Source organism: Anomaloglossus baeobatrachus, chromosome 5, assembly GCF_048569485.1.
Source record: "Anomaloglossus baeobatrachus isolate aAnoBae1 chromosome 5, aAnoBae1.hap1, whole genome shotgun sequence".
NCBI classification, from domain to species: domain Eukaryota; kingdom Metazoa; phylum Chordata; class Amphibia; order Anura; family Aromobatidae; genus Anomaloglossus; species Anomaloglossus baeobatrachus.
This window is the reverse complement of record NC_134357.1, coordinates 133,886,194-133,910,835: the sequence shown is the minus strand read 5'-3', so window position 1 is coordinate 133,910,835 and position 24,642 is coordinate 133,886,194. Positions and strand designations below refer to the sequence as shown.

The 24,642-nt window shown below is 47.1% G+C and overlaps 1 protein-coding gene across 1 annotated transcript in view; it reads left to right on the top strand.

The window, feature by feature from the left end:
• Positions 1-2,436: 2,436 nt before the first annotated feature.
• HIF1AN (hypoxia inducible factor 1 subunit alpha inhibitor) overlaps positions 2,437-24,642 on the top strand; it is an 84,282-nt gene continuing 62,076 nt past the window's right edge. Inside the window, exon 1 of the mRNA XM_075348916.1 lies at positions 2,437-2,685. Within this exon, the coding sequence (XP_075205031.1) occupies positions 2,500-2,685 (186 nt within the window). The 5' untranslated portion in view covers positions 2,437-2,499. The remainder of the gene's footprint in view (positions 2,686-24,642) is intronic.

Sequence of the window (24,642 nt, the reverse complement as noted above, 5' to 3'; positions counted from 1 at the left end):
TGCCCCCATGCTCCATGTATAATGCAGGCTGCCCCCCATGCTCCATGCATAATGCAAGCTGCCCTCATGCTCCATGTATAATGTAGTCTGCCCCCATGCTCCATGTATAATGCAAGGTGCCCCCATGCTCCATGTATAATGCAGGCTGACCCCCATGCTCCATGTATAATGCAGCCCTCCATGCTCCATGTATAATGCAAGCTGCCCCCATGCTCCATGTATAATGCAAGCTTCCCCCATGCTCCATGTATAATGCAGCCCTCCATGCTCCATGTATAATACAGGCAGCCCCCCATGCTCCATGTATAATGCAGGCTTCCCCCCCATGCTCCATGTATAATGCAAGCTGCCCCCATGCTCCATGTATTATACAGGCAGCCCCCCATGCTCCATGTATTATACAGGCAGCCCTCATGCTCCATGTATAATGCAGGCTTCCCCCAATGCTCCATGTATAATGCAGCCCTCCATGCTCCATGTATTATGCAAGCTGCCCCCATGCTCCATGTATAATGTAAGCTGCCCCCATGCTCCATGTATAATGCAGGCTGCCCCCATGCTCCATGTATAATGCAGGCTGCCCCCATGATCCATGTATAATGCAGGCTGCCCCCATGATCCATGTATAATGCAGGCTGCCCCCATGCTCCATGTATAATGCAGGCTGCCCCCATGCTCCATGTATAATGCAGCCTTCCCCCATGCTCCATGTATAATGCAGGCTGCCCCCATGATCCATGTATAATGCAGGCTGCCCCCCCATGCTCCATGTAAAATGCAGTCCCCCATGGCCTCTGGCCACCATATAAACACTGATTTAATAAAAAAAAAATTAAAAAAACAAACAAACAAGTTCTTCTTACCTCTTTCCTCGTTCCAGCGCTGCTCCGTCCTCAGCTCTCCTCCGTTCCCAGCTCTCCTCCGTTCCCAGCTCTCCTCCGTTCCCCTGCTGCTGCCGTCGGTGTCCTCCCGTCCTGCGCTCTGTGCTCTGAGCACAGCCGACGCACAGGAGTGACGTCACCGCGCAGGCACAGGGGTAGAATGATGGAGCGTGGCAATGTACTGGCCGCTCCACGCTTCATTGTTCCTGTGCGCGATGACTGGGGAGGGGGGCCCGGTGCCGCCGACACCGATAACAGTGGGCAGGGGGGGCCCGATTTCAGCAGCGACGACACCGGGTCATATAGCGGCCGCGTGGTCTGCCCTAGATCGGCGCAGCTCCTCTCACAGAAAGGAGCTGGCTGCTGATCTGCCGGGTGGCTGCAGGCCCCTAAGCTGCCGGGCCCGGACGCAGTCGCGACCTCTGCGACCGCGGTAGTTACGCCCCTGTGAAGGACTATGGGGGTGCATTAAATATATTGAGGACTATGGGGGTGTTATATAATATATGGAGAACTATGGGGGTCCATTATACTATTTGGAGACTAAAGGGGTGCATTATAATGTATTGAGGTCTATGGGGGTGTTTTATAGTATATGGAGGACTATGGGGGTGCATTATACTATTTGGAGAATATGGGGGTGCATTATAATATATTGAGGACTATGGAGGTGGACTATCATATATGGAGGACTATGTGGGGCCTATTATACTATACAGGACTATATGGGGCCAACTATGCATATAAAAGGCTATATTGAGGCCATGATAATATTTGAAGGGCTATGAGGGAGCAACTTTAAAGAGGGCTATTTGAGGGCTGTTTGGGGGGCCATTTTATAGTGTGAAGAAGTGTGGGGGCATTATACTCCATGTAGGCCCATTATACTGCGTGGAGGGCAGTGTGGGGGTCACAGATGGGTATTATACAGTGTTGGGGTCACCATACTTTGCCGGGGTAGTTAAGGGGGGGCACAGTAGGGTCATCATACTGTGCCTGTGAAGGACACTGGGGAGTAAATCACTGTGGGGGATCATACAGTGTTTGTGGAGCACTTTTGTTGCTATCATACTTTATGGTTGCAATCAAAGAGGAATCTAGGGGCTTCTATTTGAGAATTACTTTGTAAGGGCTGAAAAGTTGTGAGCTATGTCCTTATGTGACCCAGACAACTATTAATGTGCTTTTTAATAATTTATTATATATTACATTTATTTATATACTTTTTCTGAGGGGGGGAATTGGAACTTCTGCTATCGGCCCCATGATTCCTATTTACGCCCCTGATTTTAATGTTCATATTTTGTAATAAAATAAGAATATTATAAATATATTTCCTAGTTAATAAGAGCAGACTACCCCAGAGCCCTCCTGCGCTCCCCCTCTGCAGCCTCTCTTGGTCTCTTCCACGCTCTGCTGACATTACCTTGTGTCTACTATCGCCGCCTGTACGGGGTTCTCACTGACAGGTGTCAGTACGCGCAGTGTCTCCGGCCACCACTAGGTGTCCCTGTTCTATGTGCGAGTACATCGCCGCTCTAGCCTGGCAGCGCGCACCTCTGTGCTCCGGTCCGGCCGGGCTGTTGTTTAGCTCAGTGTTTGTGTTACGCCGCCGGGGATGGCGGAGGCCGAGGTAGCGGCTGCTGAAGTGGTGGCAGAAGCACGGAAGGCGGACGCCGAGGAGGCCGAGCTCCAGAGCCCCGGCTGGTGCGAGTCCCAGTTACGTTCATATCAGTTCCTAACCCGTCAGATCCCTCGGCTGCACCATTCAGACCCCCGGGCGGAAGAGCTCATCGATAACGAGGTGAGCTGTGGCTGTGCCGGTCACTAAGGCGTCTGTAGTGGCTGCCCATTGATGGAATGACAGAAGGATGACCGTGTCCAGCAGGTGTGCGCCTCCCCCCGCGGGGTCCGGCAGGTGTGCGCCTCCCCCCGCGGGGTCCGGCAGGTGTGCGCCTCCCCCCGCGGGGTCCGGCAGGTGTGCGCCTCCCCCCGCGGGGTCCGGCAGGTGTGCGCCTCCCCCCGCGGGGTCCGGCAGGTGTGCGCCTCCCCCCGCGGGGTCCGGCAGGTGTGCGCCTCCCCCCGCGGGGTCCGGCAGGTGTGCGCCTCCCCCCGCGGGGTCCGGCAGGTGTGCGCCTCCCCCCGCGGGGTCCGGCAGGTGTGCGCCTCCCCCCGCGGGGTCCGGCAGGTGTGCGCCTCCCCCCGCGGGGTCCGGCAGGTGTGCGCCTCCCCCCGCGGGGTCCGGCAGGTGTGCGCCTCCCCCCGCGGGGTCCGGCAGGTGTGCGCCTCCCCCCGCGGGGTCCGGCAGGTGTGCGCCTCCCCCCGCGGGGTCCGGCAGGTGTGCGCCTCCCCCCGCGGGGTCCGGCAGGTGTGCGCCTCCCCCCGCGGGGTCCGGCAGGTGTGCGCCTCCCCCCGCGGGGTCCGGCAGGTGTGCGCCTCCCCCCGCGGGGTCCGGCAGGTGTGCGCCTCCCCCCGCGGGGTCCGGCAGGTGTGCGCCTCCCCCCGCGGGGTCCGGCAGGTGTGCGCCTCCCCCCGCGGGGTCCGGCAGGTGTGCGCCTCCCCCCGCGGGGTCCGGCAGGTGTGCGCCTCCCCCCGCGGGGTCCGGCAGGTGTGCGCCTCCCCCCCGCGGGGTCCGGCAGGTGTGCGCCTCCCCCCGCGGGGTCCGGCAGGTGTGCGCCTCCCCCCGCGGGGTCCGGCAGGTGTGCGCCTCCCCCCGCGGGGTCCGGCAGGTGTGCGCCTCCCCCCGCGGGGTCCGGCAGGTGTGCGCCTCCCCCCGCGGGGTCCGGCAGGTGTGCGCCTCCCCCCGCGGGGTCCGGCAGGTGTGCGCCTCCCCCCGCGGGGTCCGGCAGGTGTGTGCCTCCCCTGGGACGGAGTGAGGCAGGTGTGTGTAATGCTGGGTAATGCTGTCAGAGTACCCCGGTGTGTGATGTGCTGGATCTCCCGGGGACAATACAGTTCCTTGTCAGTCACTGCTGTGGACGTACAGCCATGTCCGGTCACTTTCTTGGTGGCTGCACAGCCGAGTTGCCCCTACAACCCTTTCTTTGGTTGAGGTGCTGGGTCATAATGTTTTTCAGCCCCAGAAGCATTTCCTGATCTATCAGTCTGATAGAAATCCTGCAGGGCGCCCAGATTAATCTGTAGAACTGCCCCACTTTTATTTAACACCAGGGCTTACATAAGGGGTTGGGGCTTTACAGTTCCTCACCCCTCACTGAAAAGACAGAGAAAATGAAAACATAATTGATCTCATTGTGTCAAAGTCCGATCTGTCAAACGGAGAAATTATTTAAACTCTACCATAAACACCAGAAAGGAGAAAAGAATGGAATCGTCACAGTTCTTCCAATGTTGTAGTTCTGAGGCAAGTATACAAGTTTCTCCCCCATATAACACATTTTTGTAAATATATCTTTTCATGAGGCAACATTGAAGATCTGACACTTTGATACAATGTAAAGTAGTCAGTATACAGCTTGTATAACAGTGTAACTAAATAACTCAACACACAGCCATTAATTAATGTCTAAACCACAACAAAAGTCAGTACACCCTAAGTGATAATGGCCAAATTGTGCATAAAGTTTCAATATTTTGTGTGGCCGCAATTATTTTCAAGCACTGTCTTAACACTCTTGGGCATGGAGTTCACTAAACCTTCACAGGAGACATTGGAACCCTCTTCCATCCTCCATGAAGACATATCGAAGTTCATGGATGTTAAAGACCTTGTGCTCCCTCAACTTCTGATTGGGGATTGCTCCACAGATGCTCAATAAGGTTTAGGTCTGGAGATGCTTGGCCAGTCCAGTTCCTTTACCCTCAGTTTCTTTAGCAAGGCAGTGGTCATCTTGGAGGTGTGTTTGCAGTTATGTTGGAATACTGCCCCGGGGTCACGCTCTGCTTCAGTATGTCGCAGTACATTTTGGCATTCATGGTTTCCATAGTGAACTGTAGCTCTCCATAGCCAGCAACACTCATGCAGATGTAAACCATGACACTCCCACCACCATGCTTGAAAGTAGGCAAGACACACTTGTCTTTGTAGTCCTTATCTGCTTGTTGCCACACACGCTTGACACCATCTGAACCAAATAGGTTTATCTTGTTCTCATCAGACCACAGGACATGGTTCCAGTAATCCATATCCTTATCTGGGCGTCACACAAGACGATCTATCGTGCGATCGCACCCGCCCCCGTCATTTGTGCGTCATGGGCAATTAGTTGCTCGTGGCGCACAAAGTCGTTAACCCTTTGTCACATGGACTTACCTCCCTAACGACTTCGCTGTGGGCGGCGAACATCCTCTTCCTGAAGGGGGCGGGACGTTCGGCGTCACAGCGACGTCACACAGCGGCCGCCCAATAGAAGCGGAGATGAGCGGGACGTAACATCCCGCCCACCTCCTTCCTTCCGAATAGCCGGAGACCGCAGGTAAGCTGTGTTCAGCGTTCCCGGGGTTTCACACGGAGCGACGATTGCAGCCATGGGTACGATGAACAACCGGCGCAGAGAAGAAGAAACGACTTTTTGAAAATGATCGACGTGTCAACGAGCAACGATAAGGTGAGTATTTTTGCTCTTTTACTGTCGCTCGTAGCTGTCACACGCTACGATATCTCTAACGATGCCGGATGTGCGTCACTTACGACGTGACCCCGACGACATATCGCCTGATATATCGTTTCGTGTGATGCCCGCATTAGTCTGCTTATCTTCAGCAATCTGTGGGCTTGTTTGTATATAATCTTTAGAAGAGGCGTCCTTTTGGGACGATAGCCATGAAGACCAATTTGAGCAGTGTGCGTGATATGGTCTGATTACTCTCTGGATATGATGCTGAGCATGTGCTCTCAACGTCTTTGGTCCACCATGGTGAGGCCCGTTCAGAGTGGATCCTGTCTCGTTAAACCACTGTATGGTCTTGTCCACTGTGCTGCAGCTCAGTTTCAGGATGTTGGCAATCTTTTTATACCCTAGGCCATCTTTATGTAGAGCAACATTTTTTTTTTTTTTTCTTTTCAGATCCTCAAAGAATTCTTTGCCATGAGGAGCCGTGTTGAACTTAGGCCCCACTCACACTTGCGCTATTTTGACGCAAACGGAATCCGTCAGTAATGTAGTACAGTTCATTTATTTACAGTGGAAGCGCGACACCATGTGGACAGAAGCGGGTACTGCATGACACACTCACGCGGCATATTAACGCGCTTCCACTGTAAGTAAATGAACTGTACTACATTACTGATGGATTCCGTTTGCGCCAAAATAGCGCAAGTGTGAGTGGGGCCTTACAGTGATCAGTATGAGAGAGTATGGGAGAGATAACACCAAATTTAGTACACCTGCTCCCCATTCACTCCTGAGACCTTGTATAACTAATGAATCACTTTACACCGCAGAGAGAAAATGGCTAATTGGGATTACTATGGCCATTTTCACTTAGGGGTGTACTCACTTTTGTTACCAGTGGTTTAGACACTAATAGCACTTTTGTCATTTAGAGGGCACGCCAAATTTATACTGTTATACAAGCTGCACACTGACACTGTACATTGTATCATATTATATTGTCCCATGAAAAGATATAATATATTTACAAACATGTGAGGGGTGTACTTAATTTCGTGCTATAAAGTATGTATAAATATATATATGAAGCCCCTTGCTTGGTACTGCCGTGATAGTATTGTCCTGGGTAATAAGGACAGGTGTAGTATTTACTGTTAAATGAACACTGCAAAAGAACAAAAAACAACATCCCACCCCCCCAAAAAAACAACAATATAAAAAAAAAAAGGTTGTGGACTACCAGTGTTTTTTTTTTTTTTGTTTTTTTTTTGTTACAATTTCTTCTTGGGATTTTTTTTTACTCATTGTTCAGTAAAGAATTTGTTAAAGTGAGTAGTGTCAAAACTAAACTCATCCTGCAAAAAGCAAGATGTCGTATGGATAAGTGCCCAGATAAAAGGCCACTTGGGGGGAAATTAAATATCAACCTGACTGAAGGCTATGGTTCCACTTAAGGTACCGTCTCACTAAGCAACATCGCTAGCAACATCGCTGCTGATGCACAACTTGCTAGCGATGTTGCTGTGTGTGACATCCAGCAACAACCTGGCCCCTGCTGTGAGGTCGTTGGTTGTTGCTGAATGTCCTGGACCATTTTTTAGTTGTTGCTCTCCCGCTGTGAAGCGCAGATCGCTGTGTTTGACAGCGACAGAGCAACAACTGAATGTGCAGGCAGCAGGGAGCCGTCTTCTGAGGACGCTGGTAACCAATGTAAATATCAGGTAACCAAGAAGCCCTTTCCTTGGTTACCCGATATTTACCTTCGTTACCAACGTCCGCCGCTCTCAGCTGTCAGTGCCGGCTCCCTGCTCCCTGCACACATAGCCAGACTACACTTCGGGTAATTAACCCCATGTGTACTGTGGCTAGGTGTGCAGGGAGCCAGCGCTAAGCGGTGTGCACTGGTAACCAAGGTAAATATCGGGTTGGTTACCCGATATTTACCTTAGTTATCAAGCGCAGCATGCTTCCACATGTAGCGACGCTCCAGCGATCCCTGCCAGGTCAGGTTGCTGGTGGGATCGCTGGAGCGTCGCTTAGTGTAACCTCTCACCAGCGACCTCGTAGCAACTTACCAGCGATCCCTATCAGGTTGTATGGTTGTTGGGATTGCTGGTAAGTTGTTTAGTGTCACTGGGCCTTTAGAATGAGCAACCAGAAAAGAATATAATTCTTCTGGGGTCCAATTATGTAGAAACTAAAGTAGTAAATAAACCCCTAAAAAGTCATGTTTATTACATTCCATTAGAACACTAAACAAAACAAGACAGTCAAATTGCTAAAAAGTGAGATGTCTATTCTTGTGGGATTAACAAGGCCACATAAGTCCAAAGAGTAGGACAATAGGGAAAAGACTAGCTGCCCCTAGTAATCCCTACACTGTGCACCCTAAATATACGTGATCACTCCCCGCTCAACGATGAACAACCCTAAATACCCTAGTTTGCACTTACTCTAGGCAAAAAATGCAGCTCAAGTAGTGAAACGCCCTCGGTACCTAGGATAAGTAGATTAGACAATAAGTACAATAATGAATAACCAAATCCCGGGGCAAAAAATAGCAATAACGCTGTGTGCGGACAGCACTTATGAAAACCCATTGACATTGCTGGGGAAGCAATGTCACTGCGTTTTCTGCACAAAAACGCGGTAAAAAACGCCGCTAAAAACGCGGCAAAAACGCCTAGTGCGCACATAGCCTAAAGCACAAAATTCAACTTGTAATAAAGACTCCTTAGGAGTACTTCACACACAGCGAGATCGCTGCTGAGTCACGTTTTTTGTGACCTCATTAGCGATCTCGCTGTGTGTGACACTGAGCAGCGATCTGGCCCCTGCTGTGAGATTGCTGCTAGTTACACACAGCCCTGGTTCGTTTTTTTATTGTTGCTCTCCCGCTGATAAGCACACATCGCTGTGTGTGACAGCGAGAGAGCAACAATCCTGAATGTGCAGGGAGCAGGAGCCGGCGTCTGACAGCCTGCGGTAAGCTGTAACCAAGGTAAACATCGGGAAACCATAGCCGATGTTTACCTTAGTTACCAGTGTCCGCAGCTTCCAGACGCCGGCTCCGTGCAAGCGCAGCGTCGCTTGCACGTCGCTGCTGGCTGGGGGCTGGTCACTGGTCGCTGGTGAGATCTGCCTGTTTGACAGCTCACCAGCGACCATGTAGCGATGCAGCAGCGATCGTGACCAGGTCAGATTGCTGGTCGGATCGCTGCTTCATCGCTAAAGTGTGAAGGCACCCTTAGTTCAATCTCCGTGATCCCAAGTCCCAGTAATCAAATTCAAGGACATGCAAACACTTCAAAGCCATACTTAGCTTGAGAAGACTATCAAAACGCTAAATATCAACGATCCCAAGTCCTGACGCGCTTCCCTCCCCAAGTCTTTTGGGGTTCATCAGGGGACTACTCCAATAGAGGCAGGAGCCTGCAATGCAACATCCAAGTAGTGTCCACATTGTGGGAGCATGATACATGTGGAGTCGCCCAGTAATAGCCACCATATCAAGGAGTCCAGGAGAGAGGTCACTTGAGCAATCGCCACAAGTGATATAAACAAATGAAGGCGTGGAACGCATAATGTGTCCGGCTGATACAAACTAAGTGTTAGATCAACCCGCTCCGGAAGCAACGGCAGGAAGAAGCACCTGGAATGTAAGTGGGTTCCACACACAAAGCCCAAGGTGATGGAGCGCAGGTTTAGGGGTTTATTTTCTACTTCGGTTTCTATAGGATTCCACTTATCAATGCTCTAATCATGACCCTCAAGGTCTGATACACTGAACAGGTTTAGGCCGGATACACTTATCCAGCTTTTTGCCGTGTTGACGGATGTGGCGCACGCAAGTACAGTATGATACAGTACAGTGGCAGCGCCACAACTTCCATGTCACATGCTCCGGTCACATGACAGCATGTGACAGGCGCTTGTTGCGCTGCCAGTGTATTGTATACATTGTACTGGCGTGCGCCGCATCAGTCAAAACGGCGAAAAGCTGGATATGTGTATCCGGCCTTAGTTTTCTGTTAGGTGCTCCATTAAAATCCTGGTCTCTGATGGCAGAAATGGCTTTTTTTTTTCTTTGTGCCACTTCCGCCATCTCGGTTATTTCTACAGAGTGCTCGTGACCTCTTTTGCGTGGAACTCATTGAATCAAAAGTGGCATCCTCTATCCCCGTCGTGGTCAGGTGACTGGCTGTATATTCATTACAGCTCCATGTGTGATACACTCTGTTCGGCTCAAACCCCTCCCAAATCTATCCCCACCATTATACTCTGCACTCCTCTGAGCGCTCACATCGGGGTTTCCATGTAGATCCCAAGAAACGCGATTCAGACAAAACCCCGATGGACTTGGTCTTTTCTCTTTTCCATCGGTGTCTCATCATTTTAGGCGTCTTTTTAGAGCACAAATGTGGATGACCACAGTTCTGTGAACACCTAAAAGGATGGATACCACCAGAACAGACATTAACCACAAAGTGTCTTCAGCGCCTCATTATAGTAAGTGGTTCTGTCTGGGGTTTACTCTGAATCATATTTTTGTGAGATTTACATGGAAACCTCGACTTTAGTGCTGAGCGCAGAACATAAGAATGTGATCCCAGCCTTAGACTGAAAGCGAACAAAAACTGTTATGTACCCTAATATATTAGCACTAAAAACCCTAACTTATCCCGCACAAACACAGTACCCTCTCAGGTCTGTCATCGGAAATATAGTGGGGTCCCACGTTACTGGTAGAACATGGCTCCCACCCGAAAAAATCCAATGACGTCTGCGCTCCCAAATCCAAATGCCCGCCTGTGCCTAAACCTCAGTAAGCGACCATGCCTGTGGCTTTATTGTAGTGGGGAATGGGCAGTTAACAATTTACGGGGTGCGTGTCACCAGAAGCACAAGCTGGGCATAATGTGCTGGCACAAGGCGGGCATGTTTATAATTCTCCAGAAAAAAAATCACATTGTGGATATTACAACATAGGCACTACAGCTGTATATAAATTATTTGAGGTGTGACTTCTATAATGTGGTCACTTTTTTTTTTTTTTGCTGTTTGGGGCTTTAGAGGCTCTGCAAACGTCACCCACAAACTATTCTAGCAAAATCTGTGCTGCAGAAACCAAATAGCTCTCCATCCTGCTCAGCTCTGCCGTGTGGCCAAATAGTTTCTTAGGCTATGTGCGCATGTTGCGTACACGTGCACGTGCGCTTCAAATCGCTGCAGAAACAAAAGCCGATTTCATGCGCTCAGCATGTAGCCCCTCCCAGCCCCTGCCGTAGACAGAGCGGGGGCTGCATGCAGAGCGCAGGAAAGAAGTCACATGTCACTTCTTAAAATGCAGCGCTTTGGCAGCAGCCAAAGCGCTGCGCTCTAATACGCCACGTGCGCACGTCTCCTGCACAATCTCCATAGATTATGCTGGGGGCGCAGGACGCATGCAGTTACGCTGCGGTGCAGATCGCAGCGTAACTGCATGCAATTACGCAACGTGCGCACATAGCCTTAAGGCCCAGTCACACTAAACAGCTTACCAGCGATCCCAACAACGATACAAGCTGATAGGGATCGCTGGTGAGATGTCACACTAAACGACGCTCCAGCGATCCCACCAGCAACCTGACCTGGCAGGGATCGCTGGAGCGTCGTGGAAGCAATGCTGCGCTTGGTAACTAAGGTGAATATAGGGTAACCAACCCGATATTTACCTTGGTTACCAGGGCACACCGCTTAGCGCTGGCTCCCTGCACACCAAGTCACAGTACACATGGGGTTGATTACCCGATGTGTGCTGCAGCTACATGTGCAGAGAGCAGGGAGCCGCGCACACTGCTTAGCGCTGGCTCCCTGCTCTCCTAGCTACAGTACACATAGGGTTAATTACCCGATGTGTACTGCAGCTACGTGTGCACAGAGCAGGAGCCAGCACTGACAGTGAGAGCGGCGGACGCTGGTAACGAAGGTAAATATCGGGTAACCAAGGTAAGGGCTTCTTGGTTACCCTCTGTTTACCGTGGTTACCCTCAGAAGACGGCTCCCTGCTGCCTGCACATTCAGTTGTTGCTCTGTCGCTGTCACACACAGCGATCTGTGCTTCACAGCGGGAGAGCAACAACTAAAAAATGGTCCAGGACATTCAGCAACAACCGGCGACCTCACAGCAGGGGCCAGGTTGTTGCTGGATGTCACACACAGCGACATCACTAGCAAGTTGTGCATCAGCAGCGATGTTGCTTAGTGTGACGGTACCTTTAGAACATCAAGGGCAACACCGCGTTTGGGAGAAATTCCACAATAAATTGTGGGGGCGAATTTCACCTTTAAAACCTTGTGTAACTGACAAATTTTCAGCTAATAACACATTTTTACCACTAAAATGTTGTATTACCACATCCCAACGTTCTAAAATTCTGTGTGACACCTCTGTTCAAGATACTCACTACACCCCTAGATGAGTAACTTAAGCAGTCAAGTTTGCAATATGTGGTCACTTTGTGTTTCTACGGATCAGGGGTTCGCCTAATGGAGCCCACGATCGACCCGGAATCTGTGTTCTAAATGCCAAGAAGCGACCCTTCCCATCCCATTAGTGCCGTGTACTCAAACAGTAGTGTACAAGCACATATAGATACTGCCACGTTCGACAAGAACTGCATAACAAATTGCCCTGTCCATTTTCTCCTATTATTTTAGTGGGAAAAAAAATGTAATTTTTTTTTTTTGTTTTCACATCTAAGTGTTATCAAGTTTTGTGAATTGCCTGTAGGTTACAAAATCTCAGCACACCCCTAGATGAATTCCTTGAGGGGTCTAGTTTCCAAAATTGATTCACTTGTAAGGGGCTTGTACTGGTATGGAATGACAGGGGTCTGCAAATGCAACATGGGATCCACAATCTATTCAATACAAGTTTACGTTCCAGAGATCATTTCTAAGCCCGGCCATTATCGTATTATGCTGTTCAAGATGAATTGTGTAACAAATTATCGGATCTGTGAAAATTACAGATTTCGGGCTTAAACAACAATTTAGCTGGAAAAAACGATAATTTTTCGTGTACACAACCACATTTAAAAGAGCTGTGAAGCATGTATGGTTTCAACACACCTCTAGATGAATTCCCTGATTGGTCTAGTTTCCAAAATAGGGTCATTTATGGGGGTTTTGCTGTTTTGGTGCATCAGGGGCTTTGGAAATGAGATATATAGTATCTGCAATCTGTTCCAGCGAAGTTTCCATTCGAAATGTCGTTTCCTTCGTTCCGAGCCCAGCCATTTGTCCACTAAAAGTGGGCTATTGCTACGCTCATGAGAAAGTGGGTAACAAACTGTATGGCTCACTTTTTCACGTTATGTTTTGCAAAAGTGAAAACATTTGGGGCTAAAGCAACATTTTGTGAAAAAATGAAAATTTTCAGTATGACGACCTAATGATATCAAAGTCTGTGCAGTACCTGTTCCCTATTCCACTCGATTAAATTTCTTGTAGGGTGTAGTTTCCAAAATGGGGGTCAGTTGTGGGGTGTTTCTGCTGTGTGGGTACCCTGCAAATGCAACATGGTTCCTATAATCTATTTTAGCCGAATTTGCTTTCCAAAATTGAAATGGTGCTCCATCCTATCCGAGCCCGGCCATTTGTCCAAACAGATGTTGATGATATGTGGGATATTGGTGCCCCTAGAAGATACTGGGTAACAAATTTTAGGGTCCTAGTTATCGTGCTATAGGTCCTAGAAGGGAAAAAATTGGGGCTAAAGCAACATTTTAGAGGTATAATTTAATTTTTGGTTCACTTCATTTTGCATTAATTTCTGTGTAGAATCTGGAGGGTTAAAACATTTCTGACAGCAATTTTGAAGTACTTAAGGAATGCAGTTTCCATTCTATAGAGACTCTCAAGGTCCATTTTAAACTGGAATAAGTCCCTAAAGAAACAGGTTTTGTAAATTTCTTGAAAAATTGAAATATTGCTGTCAAAATTTTAACCCTTCTAATATCCTAATAGCATAAAAGAACGTTTGAAAAATAATGCAGATATAAAGTAGACCTATGGGAAATTTATTTTGTACGCCATGGCTTACTGGATTAAGGATCTAAAAATTGAAAGTTTGAAAATTTCCAATTATCCCCAAAATTTTTTTGGGGATAAAAGTCTGATATTTTCACTCATAAACACAGGCGTCTCCTCCTGCCTCCGCTTTCTTTTACAGGTCATGGATAATTCAGAGATCTGCCTCCTTTTTACAGTGCCACACCGCCACCATAATTGCGGTGGGTGGCGCGTTCGCAGTGTGATTCTGCGGTGGGTATGTAGATCTTTAATAAAACAGCACCAGAGTTGGTGCATGTGCATAACGAGATTTCAGCTAAATGATCTCTTCATTAAGCTGAACTCTCGATCTCCGTGTGTTCCACCTCTGGCGCCCTTTTATTGAAGATGGCTGTAGATTCACACTATGCATGGTCTTCACTAAAATGGCAACAGAGGCATCACATTTTCATATCAAATTTTTGTTTAACAAAGAGATCATTAAGCCATAGTCTCAAGCTGCCTGTAGCTCCATTTTATTGAGCACCTGTGGTCCGGGCCACAGAATCACACTGTGGAAGCACCATCCATCGCAATACTGGCGATGGCATGGAATTTAAAATAGGAGGTAGGTCACTGAATAATCAGTTACCTGTAAAAGAAACAGAGGAGGCGGCGGGGGGGGGCAGAGAAGCAGAAGACCCTACCCCCAACTCCAACCCTGGTGCACAAAAGACATCATTCAATGAAAACTTTAGGGGACAATTCTTCAACCACAGATGAAATTCCTTCAATGCAGGTACCAATTTAATCAGCACCACTGCACTATTATTTATATATTTTGACCATATATATATTGTACAGTGTGTCCACCGCCATTAACTTGAGAACGGCGGCAGCTATAGGCATAGAAGTGGTGTCTAGGTATAGTAAAGTAGGACTGCCCTACGTAATGAAACCACCTATAGCGCCACCTGGTGGAAAACAACGGAGTTAGCATTTTTATCTCGAAAATGGGATGAGATAGAGGGAAAAAAAGTAAATTACAAAGTTGTAGGGCATCATCAATTCAATACGAATCGACACCTTGCATACAGAAATGCTATGATATGAAACCCATGACCCCCCCCCCCCCCCCAAAACATTGAATGCTGGTCACGCATATGGTGCTCATTTAACTTTGATGCGCCAAGTGGCCACCGTCAGCTGCAATGCACCTCTGGACAGCATACTGTATCTTGCTGCACACATTGTGCAATATGGTAGGTGACACGTTTCTGTGATACATCGTCGTAGGTCCTGCAATGTTGGTGGAGGGGTCGCATACACCTGCTGTTTGATGTGACCTTACAGAAAGAAGTCCAATGGGGTCAGGTGAGTGTGGAGGCCACTCCACGCAGCCACCATACCCAATGACTTGTAGGAAGGTCTCCATGAGGTATCGCTTCACGTCCGCAGCATTGTGAGTTTTACATGTTCTAATCATAGCATTTCTGTATGCAAGGTGTCGATTTGTATTGAATTGATGATGCCCTACAACTTTGTAATTCACCTTTTTTTTTTTTTTTCTCTCTATCTCGTTCCGTTTAGCGAAACAAAAATGCTAACTCCGTTGTTTTCCACCAGGTGGCGCTATAGGTGGTTTCATTGTGTAGTGCATGGCTACTTTACTATACCTAGACACCACTTCTATGCCTATAGCTACCCCTGTTCTCAAGTTAATGGTGGTGGACAGAATATGGGTGGACACACTGTGTGTGTGTATATATATATATATATATATACTCAGCAGACTGTATCACAATTGATAGCATTAAATACGTGGTTGAGTGGACGATGACTTTATCACAAATGGTAGGCTTATATTCGTGAACACTGCGGTTACAATGGTTTTGAGCATAGGTCGGTCAGCCTGACAATTTACTACTATTTCCAGGGTACCAAACTTTCTCACAACTGGAAGACGTTCCCTCTGCAGCCATGTTGTGACTGGTGAGAGCAAAGCTTGCAGCTGTGGTGACTTATTCCAGCGGTGAGAACAGCTGAGTAGCCTGGGACTAATAGTACTATCCCAGACTGCAGACTTGTGCTCACCATCGCTGCCCCGAACCTCCTGTCACCTCCATTGAATACTGTGAGCGCTGACTAGAATTACGTAGCTTTGGGTTACAGTAAAATGGCACCTGGCTCCCACCAGAGCTGGGAACCAGACAGCCAAGGGGTCCTGCCGCCAAGGGGTCCTGCCGCCAAGGGGTCCTGCCGCCAAGGGGTCCTGCCGCCAAGGGGTCCTGCCGCCAAGGGGTCCTGCCGCCAAGGGGTCCTGCCGCCAAGGGGTCCTGCCGCCAAGGGGTCCTGCCGCCAAGGGGTCCTGCCGCCAAGGGGTCCTGCCGCCAAGGGGTCCTGCCGCCAAGGGGTCCTGCCGCCAAGGGGTCCTGCCGCCAAGGGGTCCTGCCGCCAAGGGGTCCTGCCGCCAAGGGGTCCTGCCCAGTTCAGAGCTGAAGCAGTCAGTGTAGCAGATAGTCAGACACAAACCATTTCTTGTGCCCAGGAGCTGCCTTATTTGCAGCGTGCAAGTGTCATGCTCAGACACACACCAGCAAATAAAAATGTCCGCCTCTAGCAGCTGCAGAAAAAATGTTAAAAGATCTTATATATTGTTATTAAAATAAATGATTACATAATTAAATAATAATTGCTACACAATCCCTTTTAAGGTAGCAAAAGTTACCGCTTTGAGATAAGCAAGTCGCCACAATGGATAAATATTGTGCCGTCACGTTTCCCCCTCCCACCACTCGGAATAGCTGCTGAAAAGCAATATTCAGTAATAATGTCTTGTCTGCTTTATAGCCGTGACATAACACAGAGCACTTCCTGTAGGAAGACCACAACATTACAGTGTGATCTGGTCTGTGATCCTTCATATATGTATAGTATGATGCTCCGTGGTAAATGTATGACAGAGCAGCGGCACTCCCAGCAGTCAGGCACTGAGTGCAGTCACGAGTCTAGTCTCCGGAGGGCACATTTATCAGATAAGGTGCATTCTTGGATCCTGGTTAATGAACCACTACTGTTTCATTTGTTTAGCCCGGCTCCCAGGATAATGTGGATGTGATGTGTTACCTGATCCCAGACAGCGGCATTCGTGTTTCCATTATCATTCACAGCACACAGGTTTGGTGCTTACGTGCCACATTTCTGATGACCACACTTGTAAATAAGCTGTTGGTTTTGTCATCATTATTAGATCCCCCTCATTTACTGCAGCATAGACGGTCATCTGTTCTACTTTTCTTTCAACATCTACAGAACTGTGTAAAAGTTTTTGTTTAAATTTTTAAATTAAGTCTTTTAAGCTATGTGCACACTAGAAAATGGACGTTTCTTAAGAAAAAATCTGCTCCCTCTGGCAGAATACCGCACCCGCGGCAAAACACGCGGTAAAACCGCACCCGCGGGTTGGTCCCTGCGGTTTTTTTACCATTCTGTATGGCAAAAACCGCAGGTACATGTGGAAAAGTGACATGCTCATTCTTTTTGCTGCAGAAATTCTGCAGCAAAACCTGTAGGGGGAAAAAAACCGCAGTGTGCGCACACCTTTTTTTTTATTTTTTTTTTTATTTATTTTTTTTAACCATAGGTTTTACTGAAGAAGGGCTGCAGAAAGGTTATGAACATGTTCTGCAGCAAAACCGCGGCAAAAAGTGCAGCGTGCGCACAGGGCCTTACAGATCAAGCACAGTGGAAGGGATTGATAGAAATCTCATGTCCACGCTGCTTTTTTACTGTGTAAACTCACCTGCGGAACGTTTTTTCCAATTCACATAATGTCGGCTTCTCTTGCGGGTACACTGAGTTTTCTGTACCCAATTTTCTGAACGTGATACAAAAAATCGGCCTGTGAAAAAGTTTTGTGCGCTTTTACTGCGGAATGCATTAAAAACGCATGTAATCCGCACCTAAGAATGTCAATACCAAAAGTGTCAACTATAAAATTGCTTTTTTTAAAGCATGGCCTCAAAACGCAATAAAAGCACAAGTTGAAAAGACTCCTCACCCACTGACAGCCAGATTGTTGTGTCAGTCTCTGCAAGGAGAAAGGTTTCCCGTTAGACCGCAGTATAGCGTCTCATACAGTCAGATCAGATCTCATACTTTGCACTGACGAGGGACAATCATTTCGAAACACCGTGTCTGCAAATTGAGGTTTTCATCTGGCATTTCAAGTCATATGACAAGGCTCATTAAAGGGCCACTTTTGACTTTTAGGATTGCTACTTCCAATAGGTGGCGCTAGAGTTTGTCTCCTTCCTCCCTGGAGAGACAATTTGAATATTATCCAGAGGAGCATTGCAGGTAGAAGACTCCTCACCACTAACAGCCAGGTTGGTTTGTCAGTCTCCGCAAAGAGAGAGGTTTTCCCCTTAGACCCAAGTTGACATACACACATAAACGTAATAGAAAAAATACACATAAACTAAGGTGCAGAAATTAATCAGCGTCAAAAACTCAGCAAACACACAGCCTCAGGCAGGGGTGGAACAAAATGCTGTAGAGCAGGAATGCTTTAAAAGATATATGTTAATTGTTAATTTTTATCTCTTAACATGCAAAGCAAATGACAAAAGAGAAATCTAAATCCATATTAATATTTGGTGAGATCGGCCTTTGTCCTCAGAACCGCATGAAAGCATAGATTCTTCCAGATACACTTGGACACAGAGGAACTTTGCAAGAGTTTCCTCCAAATTTCTTGGAGACCTAACCGCAGATCCCCTAAGGATGTAGGCTTGTACCTTTTTTTTTTTTTTTTTTTTTGCACAAGTATCTCCACCTTCCTTTACCCAACAGTCCATGAATATCTTACCATACTTTTTTCATGGACCCATAAACTTGCAATGCTGGTTTTGATCTGCTACTCGGACCAGTACCATACCTATGTCTGTGATTATTTTCACTATTACAGGTACGGCTGCTATCTGTGAAATGCACATTGCAATTGTATGTCAAAAACAGACGTCTGAATGAGCTGTTACTCATATGGTCATTGGATGGAAAACATCCATCACATCTAATCAAACTTTAGGAATCTTTTTTTTACTTACAGATCCTTTTGCTCTTCTTAACTGGAAAGGACTAGCAAAAATAATAAACAGGCAGCAACAACCAAGTTCTAGCTGACACTATCTGTAGGTGGTAGGGAACCTGGACAATACAGTCATATGAAAAAGTTTGGGCACCCCTATTAATGTTAACCTTTTTTCTTTATAACAATTTGGGTTTTGCAACAGCTATTTCAGTTTCATATATCTAATAACTGATGAACTGAGTAATATTTCTGGATTGAAATGAGGTTTATTGTACTAACAGAAAATGTGCAATCCGCATATAAACAAAATTTGACCGGTGCAAAGGTATGGGCACCTCAACATAAAAGTGACATTAATATTTTGTAGATCCTTCTTTTTCAAAAATAACAGCCTCTAGTCGCTTCCTGTAGCTTTTAATGAGTTCCTGGATCCTGGATGAAGGTATATTTGACCATTCCTGTTTACAAAACAATTCCAGTTCAGTTAAGTTTGAGGGTCGCCGAGCATGGACAGCCTGCTTCAAATCATCCCACAGATTTTCAATGATATTCAGGTCTGGGGAATGGGATGGCCATTCCAGAACATTGTAATTGTTCCTCTGCATGAATGCCTGAGTAGATTTGAAGCGGTGTTTTGGATCATTGTCTTGCTGAAATATCCATCCCCTGCGTAACTTTAACTTCGTCACTGATTCTTGCACATTATTGTCAAGAATCTGCTGATACTGAGTTGAATCCATGCGACCATCAACTTTAACAAGATTCCTGGTGCCGGCATTGGCCACACAGCCCCAAAGCATGATGGAACCTCTACCAAATTTTACTGTGGGTAGCAAGTGCTTTTCTTGGCCTGCCACTTCTGGGCATAACAAGAACTGTACCTGTGTTCTTCCATTTCCTTACTATGTTCCTCACAGTGGAAACTGACAGTTTAAATCTCTGAGACAACTTTTTGTATCCTTCCCCTGAACAACTATGTTGAATAATCTTTGTTTTTAGATCATTTGAGAGTTGTTTTGAGGAGCCCATGATGCCACTCTTCATAGGAGATTCAAATAGGAGAACAACTTGTAAGTGGCCACCTTAAATACCTTTTCTCATGATTGGATGCACCTACCTATGAAGTCCAAAGCTCAATGAGGTTACAAAACCAATTTAGTGCTTTGGAAAGTCAGTAAAAAGTAGTTAGGAGTGTTCAAATCAAGAAATTGATAAGGGTGCCCATACTTTTGCACCGGTCAAATTTTGTTTAAATGCGGATTGCACATTTCCTGTTAGTACAATAAACCTCCTTTCAATCCAGAAATATTACTGAGTCCCATCAGTTATTACATATATGAAACAGAAATAGCTGTTGCAAAAACCCAAATTGTTATAAAGAAAAAAGGTTAACATTAATAGGGGTGCCCAAACTTATTCATATGACTGTATATACAGACCCATAAAAGTTTAATGGAACTATTCACACATCCGTTTATTGAACACTTTCATGTATCTGCTCCATTAAACTATTCTTATCTGCTCCGTTCTTGGGGATTAGAGATGGCCAGGCAATGTGTAATGGCCCCGTCACACTAAGCAACATCGCTAGCAACATCGCTGCTAACGAACAACTTTTGTGACGTTGCTAGCGATGTTGCTGTGTGTGACATCCAGCAACAACCTGGCCCCTGCTGTGAGGTCGTTGGTTGTTGCTGAATGTCCTGGGCCATTTTTTAGTTGTTGCTGTCCCGCTGTGAAGCACAGATCGCTGTGTGTGACAGCGAGACAGCAACAACTAAATGTGCAGGCAGCAGGAGCCGGCTTCTGTGGAGGCTGGTAACCAATGTAAACATCGGGTAACCAAGAAGCCCTGTCCTTGGTTACCCGATATTTTACCTTTGATACCAGCCTCCGCCGCTCTCACTGCCTGTGCTGCCGGCTCCTGCTGTGTGCACATGTAGCTGCAGGACACATTGGGTTAATTAACCCGATGTGTGCTGTAACTAGGAGAGCAAGGAGCCAGCGCTAAGCAGTGTGCGCTGCTCCCTGCTCTGTGCACATTTAGCTGCAGCACACATCGGGAAATTAACCCCATGTGTGCTGTAACTAGGAGAGCAAGGAGCCAGCGCTAAGCAGTGTGCGCTGCTCCCTGCTCTGTGCACATTTAGCTGCAGCACACATCGTGTAATTAACCTGATGTGTGCTGTAACTACGAGAGCAGGGAGCCAGCGCTCAGTGTGCGCTGCTCCCTGCTCTCTGCACGTGTAGCTCCGTGCAGTGGTAACCAAGGTAAATATCGGGTTGGTTACCCGATATTTACCTTAGTTACCAAGCGCAGCATCTTCCACGCAGCGCTGGGGGCTGGTCACTGGTTGCTGGTGAGCTCACCAGCAACTTGTGTAGCCACGCTCCAGCGATCCCTGCCAGGTCAGGTTGCTGGTGGGATCGCTGGAGCGTCGCAGTGTGACATCTCACCAGCAACCTCCTAGCAACTTACCAGCGATCCCTATTGTTGTTGGGATCGCTGGTAAGTTGCTTAGTGTGACTGGACCTTAAAGCTCTGTGAATTATATACATAAAGAAAAGACTGCACATGGAAGCCATCCTTCATTTTTTTTTTTTTTTTTTGTCTGTTTCTTCACAAAGGCTGGTTTGGTTTGATGATAAATGTTTTTGGTTCTGAAGGCATAAAAAGGCTCTAATGGAATTCTATAATGGCACGGACACACACCATGCTCACTTCCCTAGTACAGCCCAGCACAGCCTTTTCTGCATGTGGACATCACTGTACATAGACGCTGCAGAGCTGAGCTGTGTAGCCATGTGTAGTCAGGAAACTGGGGTATCTAAAGGATGTAGTCTGAGGCCAGAACGTGACTACACACCATGTTCTCTGTCACGTACTTCTGAAGTTACACCAACACTTCCTCATCAGTAAGGAATGGAGTGTCGGCTGTGGTTTGGCTTATTGTGGTCCTGTATGTACAAAACAAATCTGTACATATGTGAAGTGCGTATACCACATCGCCTGAAGTAGATCAGAGGAAACTGCGTTCTGTCCGAGGTTGGAAATGTCACCTTTGACGTCCTCTATCCAGGTGAGTTTAAAGATGTGGCACTTAATATAATAATACTTTACTGATGTAAAGAAACCGCCACATGTAGAGGTTCATTATAGTAAGAGCGGGTGAATGCCGGAACAGCAGAATCAGGAGATATCCTAATGACTCGATCATACAATCCTTATGGATGGTGGTGGGCAAAATTCAAGAGCCTGTAAGGCCACATTCACACATGTATCTATTTTTCCATCAATCTTAAAACAGACTGTTTTCTTCATCCCCCCCCCCCCAATTCCATGTTGCATATTATTTAAGTACTGAAGGTGGCAGATTGCTGAACTTGTCTTTGTCTCTCAACAATGGATCCGTTAAAAAATTGATTAAAAATGGAAAACGTGTTATTTTTAATGTATCTCCATAGACTTTATTGGCCGTGTTTGGTCCGCAAAGCAGAAAAGCAGATGAGACTAGGGTATGCTCAGAGTCTCATGGACTGGACACACGGATCTGCTAAGGGGCACTGGATCACATACATGTACGTCACTGCAGGGGTTTTCATGTGTTAAGATGGATCAGGAACTAAGCGCTCTCCACACATTGGTAGATAGAAGAAAACAGCACAAGATAGGGAGGGTTGTATCTGTGAGATACAGTGAACCTGTGATTAAGGTTATGCTAACCTAGGGGATTTGTGTCAGACACAACCACTTGGGAAAATCTTGGAAAGACAATTGCTGGTGCCCCAGTATCAAGGATACTTTGTGATAGGAAGTAGGAATGGAAAGGGGTAATTGGCCCACTGCTGTGCATTAAAGATGAATGCTGGATCTTCAATATGTGAATTTAGTCTACACGTTTCGGAGCAACCGCCATCATCCGGATAATCACATTTGTGAAGTAATGATCCTGGTGAAGGAGGTTACTCCGAAACGCGTAGAATAAAGTCACATATTGAAAATCTAGCATTCATCTTTATTGCACAGCAGAGCACACATGGTAGATGGCGGCCTCGCTCCTATCACTGCTAATTACCATTTATTTGGAGTAGTTGTCATTTCCAACCTCCCCTATAGTGTGATTGCCATGGCAACAGGGTGCCGGCTGTATAGGTCTGCCTGTGACACTGTGGAATTGCAGTATACAGAATAAAGGCCGCTTTACACGCTACGACATTGCTAAAGCGATCTCGTTGGGATCACGGATTTTGTGACGCACATCCGGCCGCGTTAGCGATGTCGTTGCGTGTGACCCCTATTAGCGATTTTGAATCGTTGCAAAAACGTTCAAAATCGGTGACATGCCCCCCTAATCTCAATTATCGTTGCTGCTGCAGCACACATCGCTACGTGTGACACCGCAGGAACAAGGAACCTCACCTTACCTGCGGCCGCCAGCAATGAGGAAGGAAGGAGGTGGGCGGGATGTTACGTCCTGCTCATCTCCGCCCCTCCGCTTCTATTGGCCGCTGTGTGACGTCGCTGTGACGGCGAACAAACCGCCCCCTTAAAAAGGAGGCGGATCGCCAGTCACAGCGACGTCGCTATGCAGGTAAGTAGTTTGACGGGTCCGCGCGATTTTGTGCGCCACGGGCAACGATTTGCCCGTGCCGCACAAACTATGGGGGCGGGTACGCACGCTAGCGATATCGGTAATGAAATCGCAGCGTGTAAAGCGGCCTTTAGCAATAATACAACTAACTACACGTTAAAGTTCCCTGAAGAGATTAAACAATAGGTTTTATTTTTTTGTTTGTTTTGTTTTTAAACATGTATTTATGAAAATTTTAAATATATGAATCACTGTTTTCCCCCATTAAAAATATAGCAGTTAAGAACATTAACACATTTAGTTTGTGTCCGTAAAAGAATGGTCTGACAAGGCTAGAAAACTAATGAACACATACGGTAAAGTTAAAAAAAAAAAAAAAAAAAGGAAAAAAAAGCTAAATAACCTATAAACCAGACTTTATTTTTTTGGTCATCAGAGCTCCCTAAAAAACAGCCGCTATAATAAATGATAAAAAACATCATATGTACCCTAAGTTTGTATCAATCAGATCAAGTCCCAAAAATACAAACAGTCATACAGCGCCTTCTATGGAAGAATAAAAACGTTACAGTTCTCCGAAAAACAAGTCTTTTGTTTTTGTTTATATTTTTACTCTGCATAAAATGACCAAATGTGTAAGTTTGGTGTCGCTGCAATTGTACTTGCCTTGTGAATCATTTCTCCAGGTAATTTTTACCATACAATAAACATTGTAAAAACAAAACCCCCCAAAACAATAGCGGAATTGCATTTTTTCCCCCACTTTTTTCCACGCTTTTTCACTACATTATACGGTACAATGAATGGTGTCATTCAAAACCACAACTTGTCCCACAAGAAAACAAGACTTCTTACAGCAAGGGATTTTATCTATTGCCATTCATTAAAGGGAACCTGTCAGCAGAAATTTTGCTTTAAACCTAAAAGTTTCCCCTTCTGCAGCTCCTGGGCTGCATTCTAGCAAGGTTCCTATAGTTTGTGCCCCCTTTTAGACCAAATTAAATACTTTATAAAGTTGTACCTTTTGGTATGCAAATCTTCTAAATTATCCATGGGGGCGGGCTGTCTGGTGTCCGTTACTGTGCCTCCTGCCGATTTACGCCGTCCCCCAACGCTCCATTTCATACTTTAGGACGCCGCCCAGTGCGCCCGTGGTCCCGCGCATGCGCCGTGCCACTGTACCGGGACTGTGCACTGTGTGCACAGTGTGACCGCTGGTGACGTGTTGCGCAGGCACGAGATTATGGGTGGCGCTGTGATTGTCATCAGCAAGTGCCCGCCCATAATCTCGTGCCCGCCCTTTCCCCTCTGCATCCAGCGTTCTGTGCAAGCACTGGCCAGATGACCCGACGTCACCTCTCGTAACCGGTGGTGTCCTGCTGCGCTCCTCCCATCTATTTCCTGCTCCAGGGCAAGATGGGAAAGAGGTGACGTCGAGTCATCTGGCCAGCGCTTGCGCAGAATGCTGG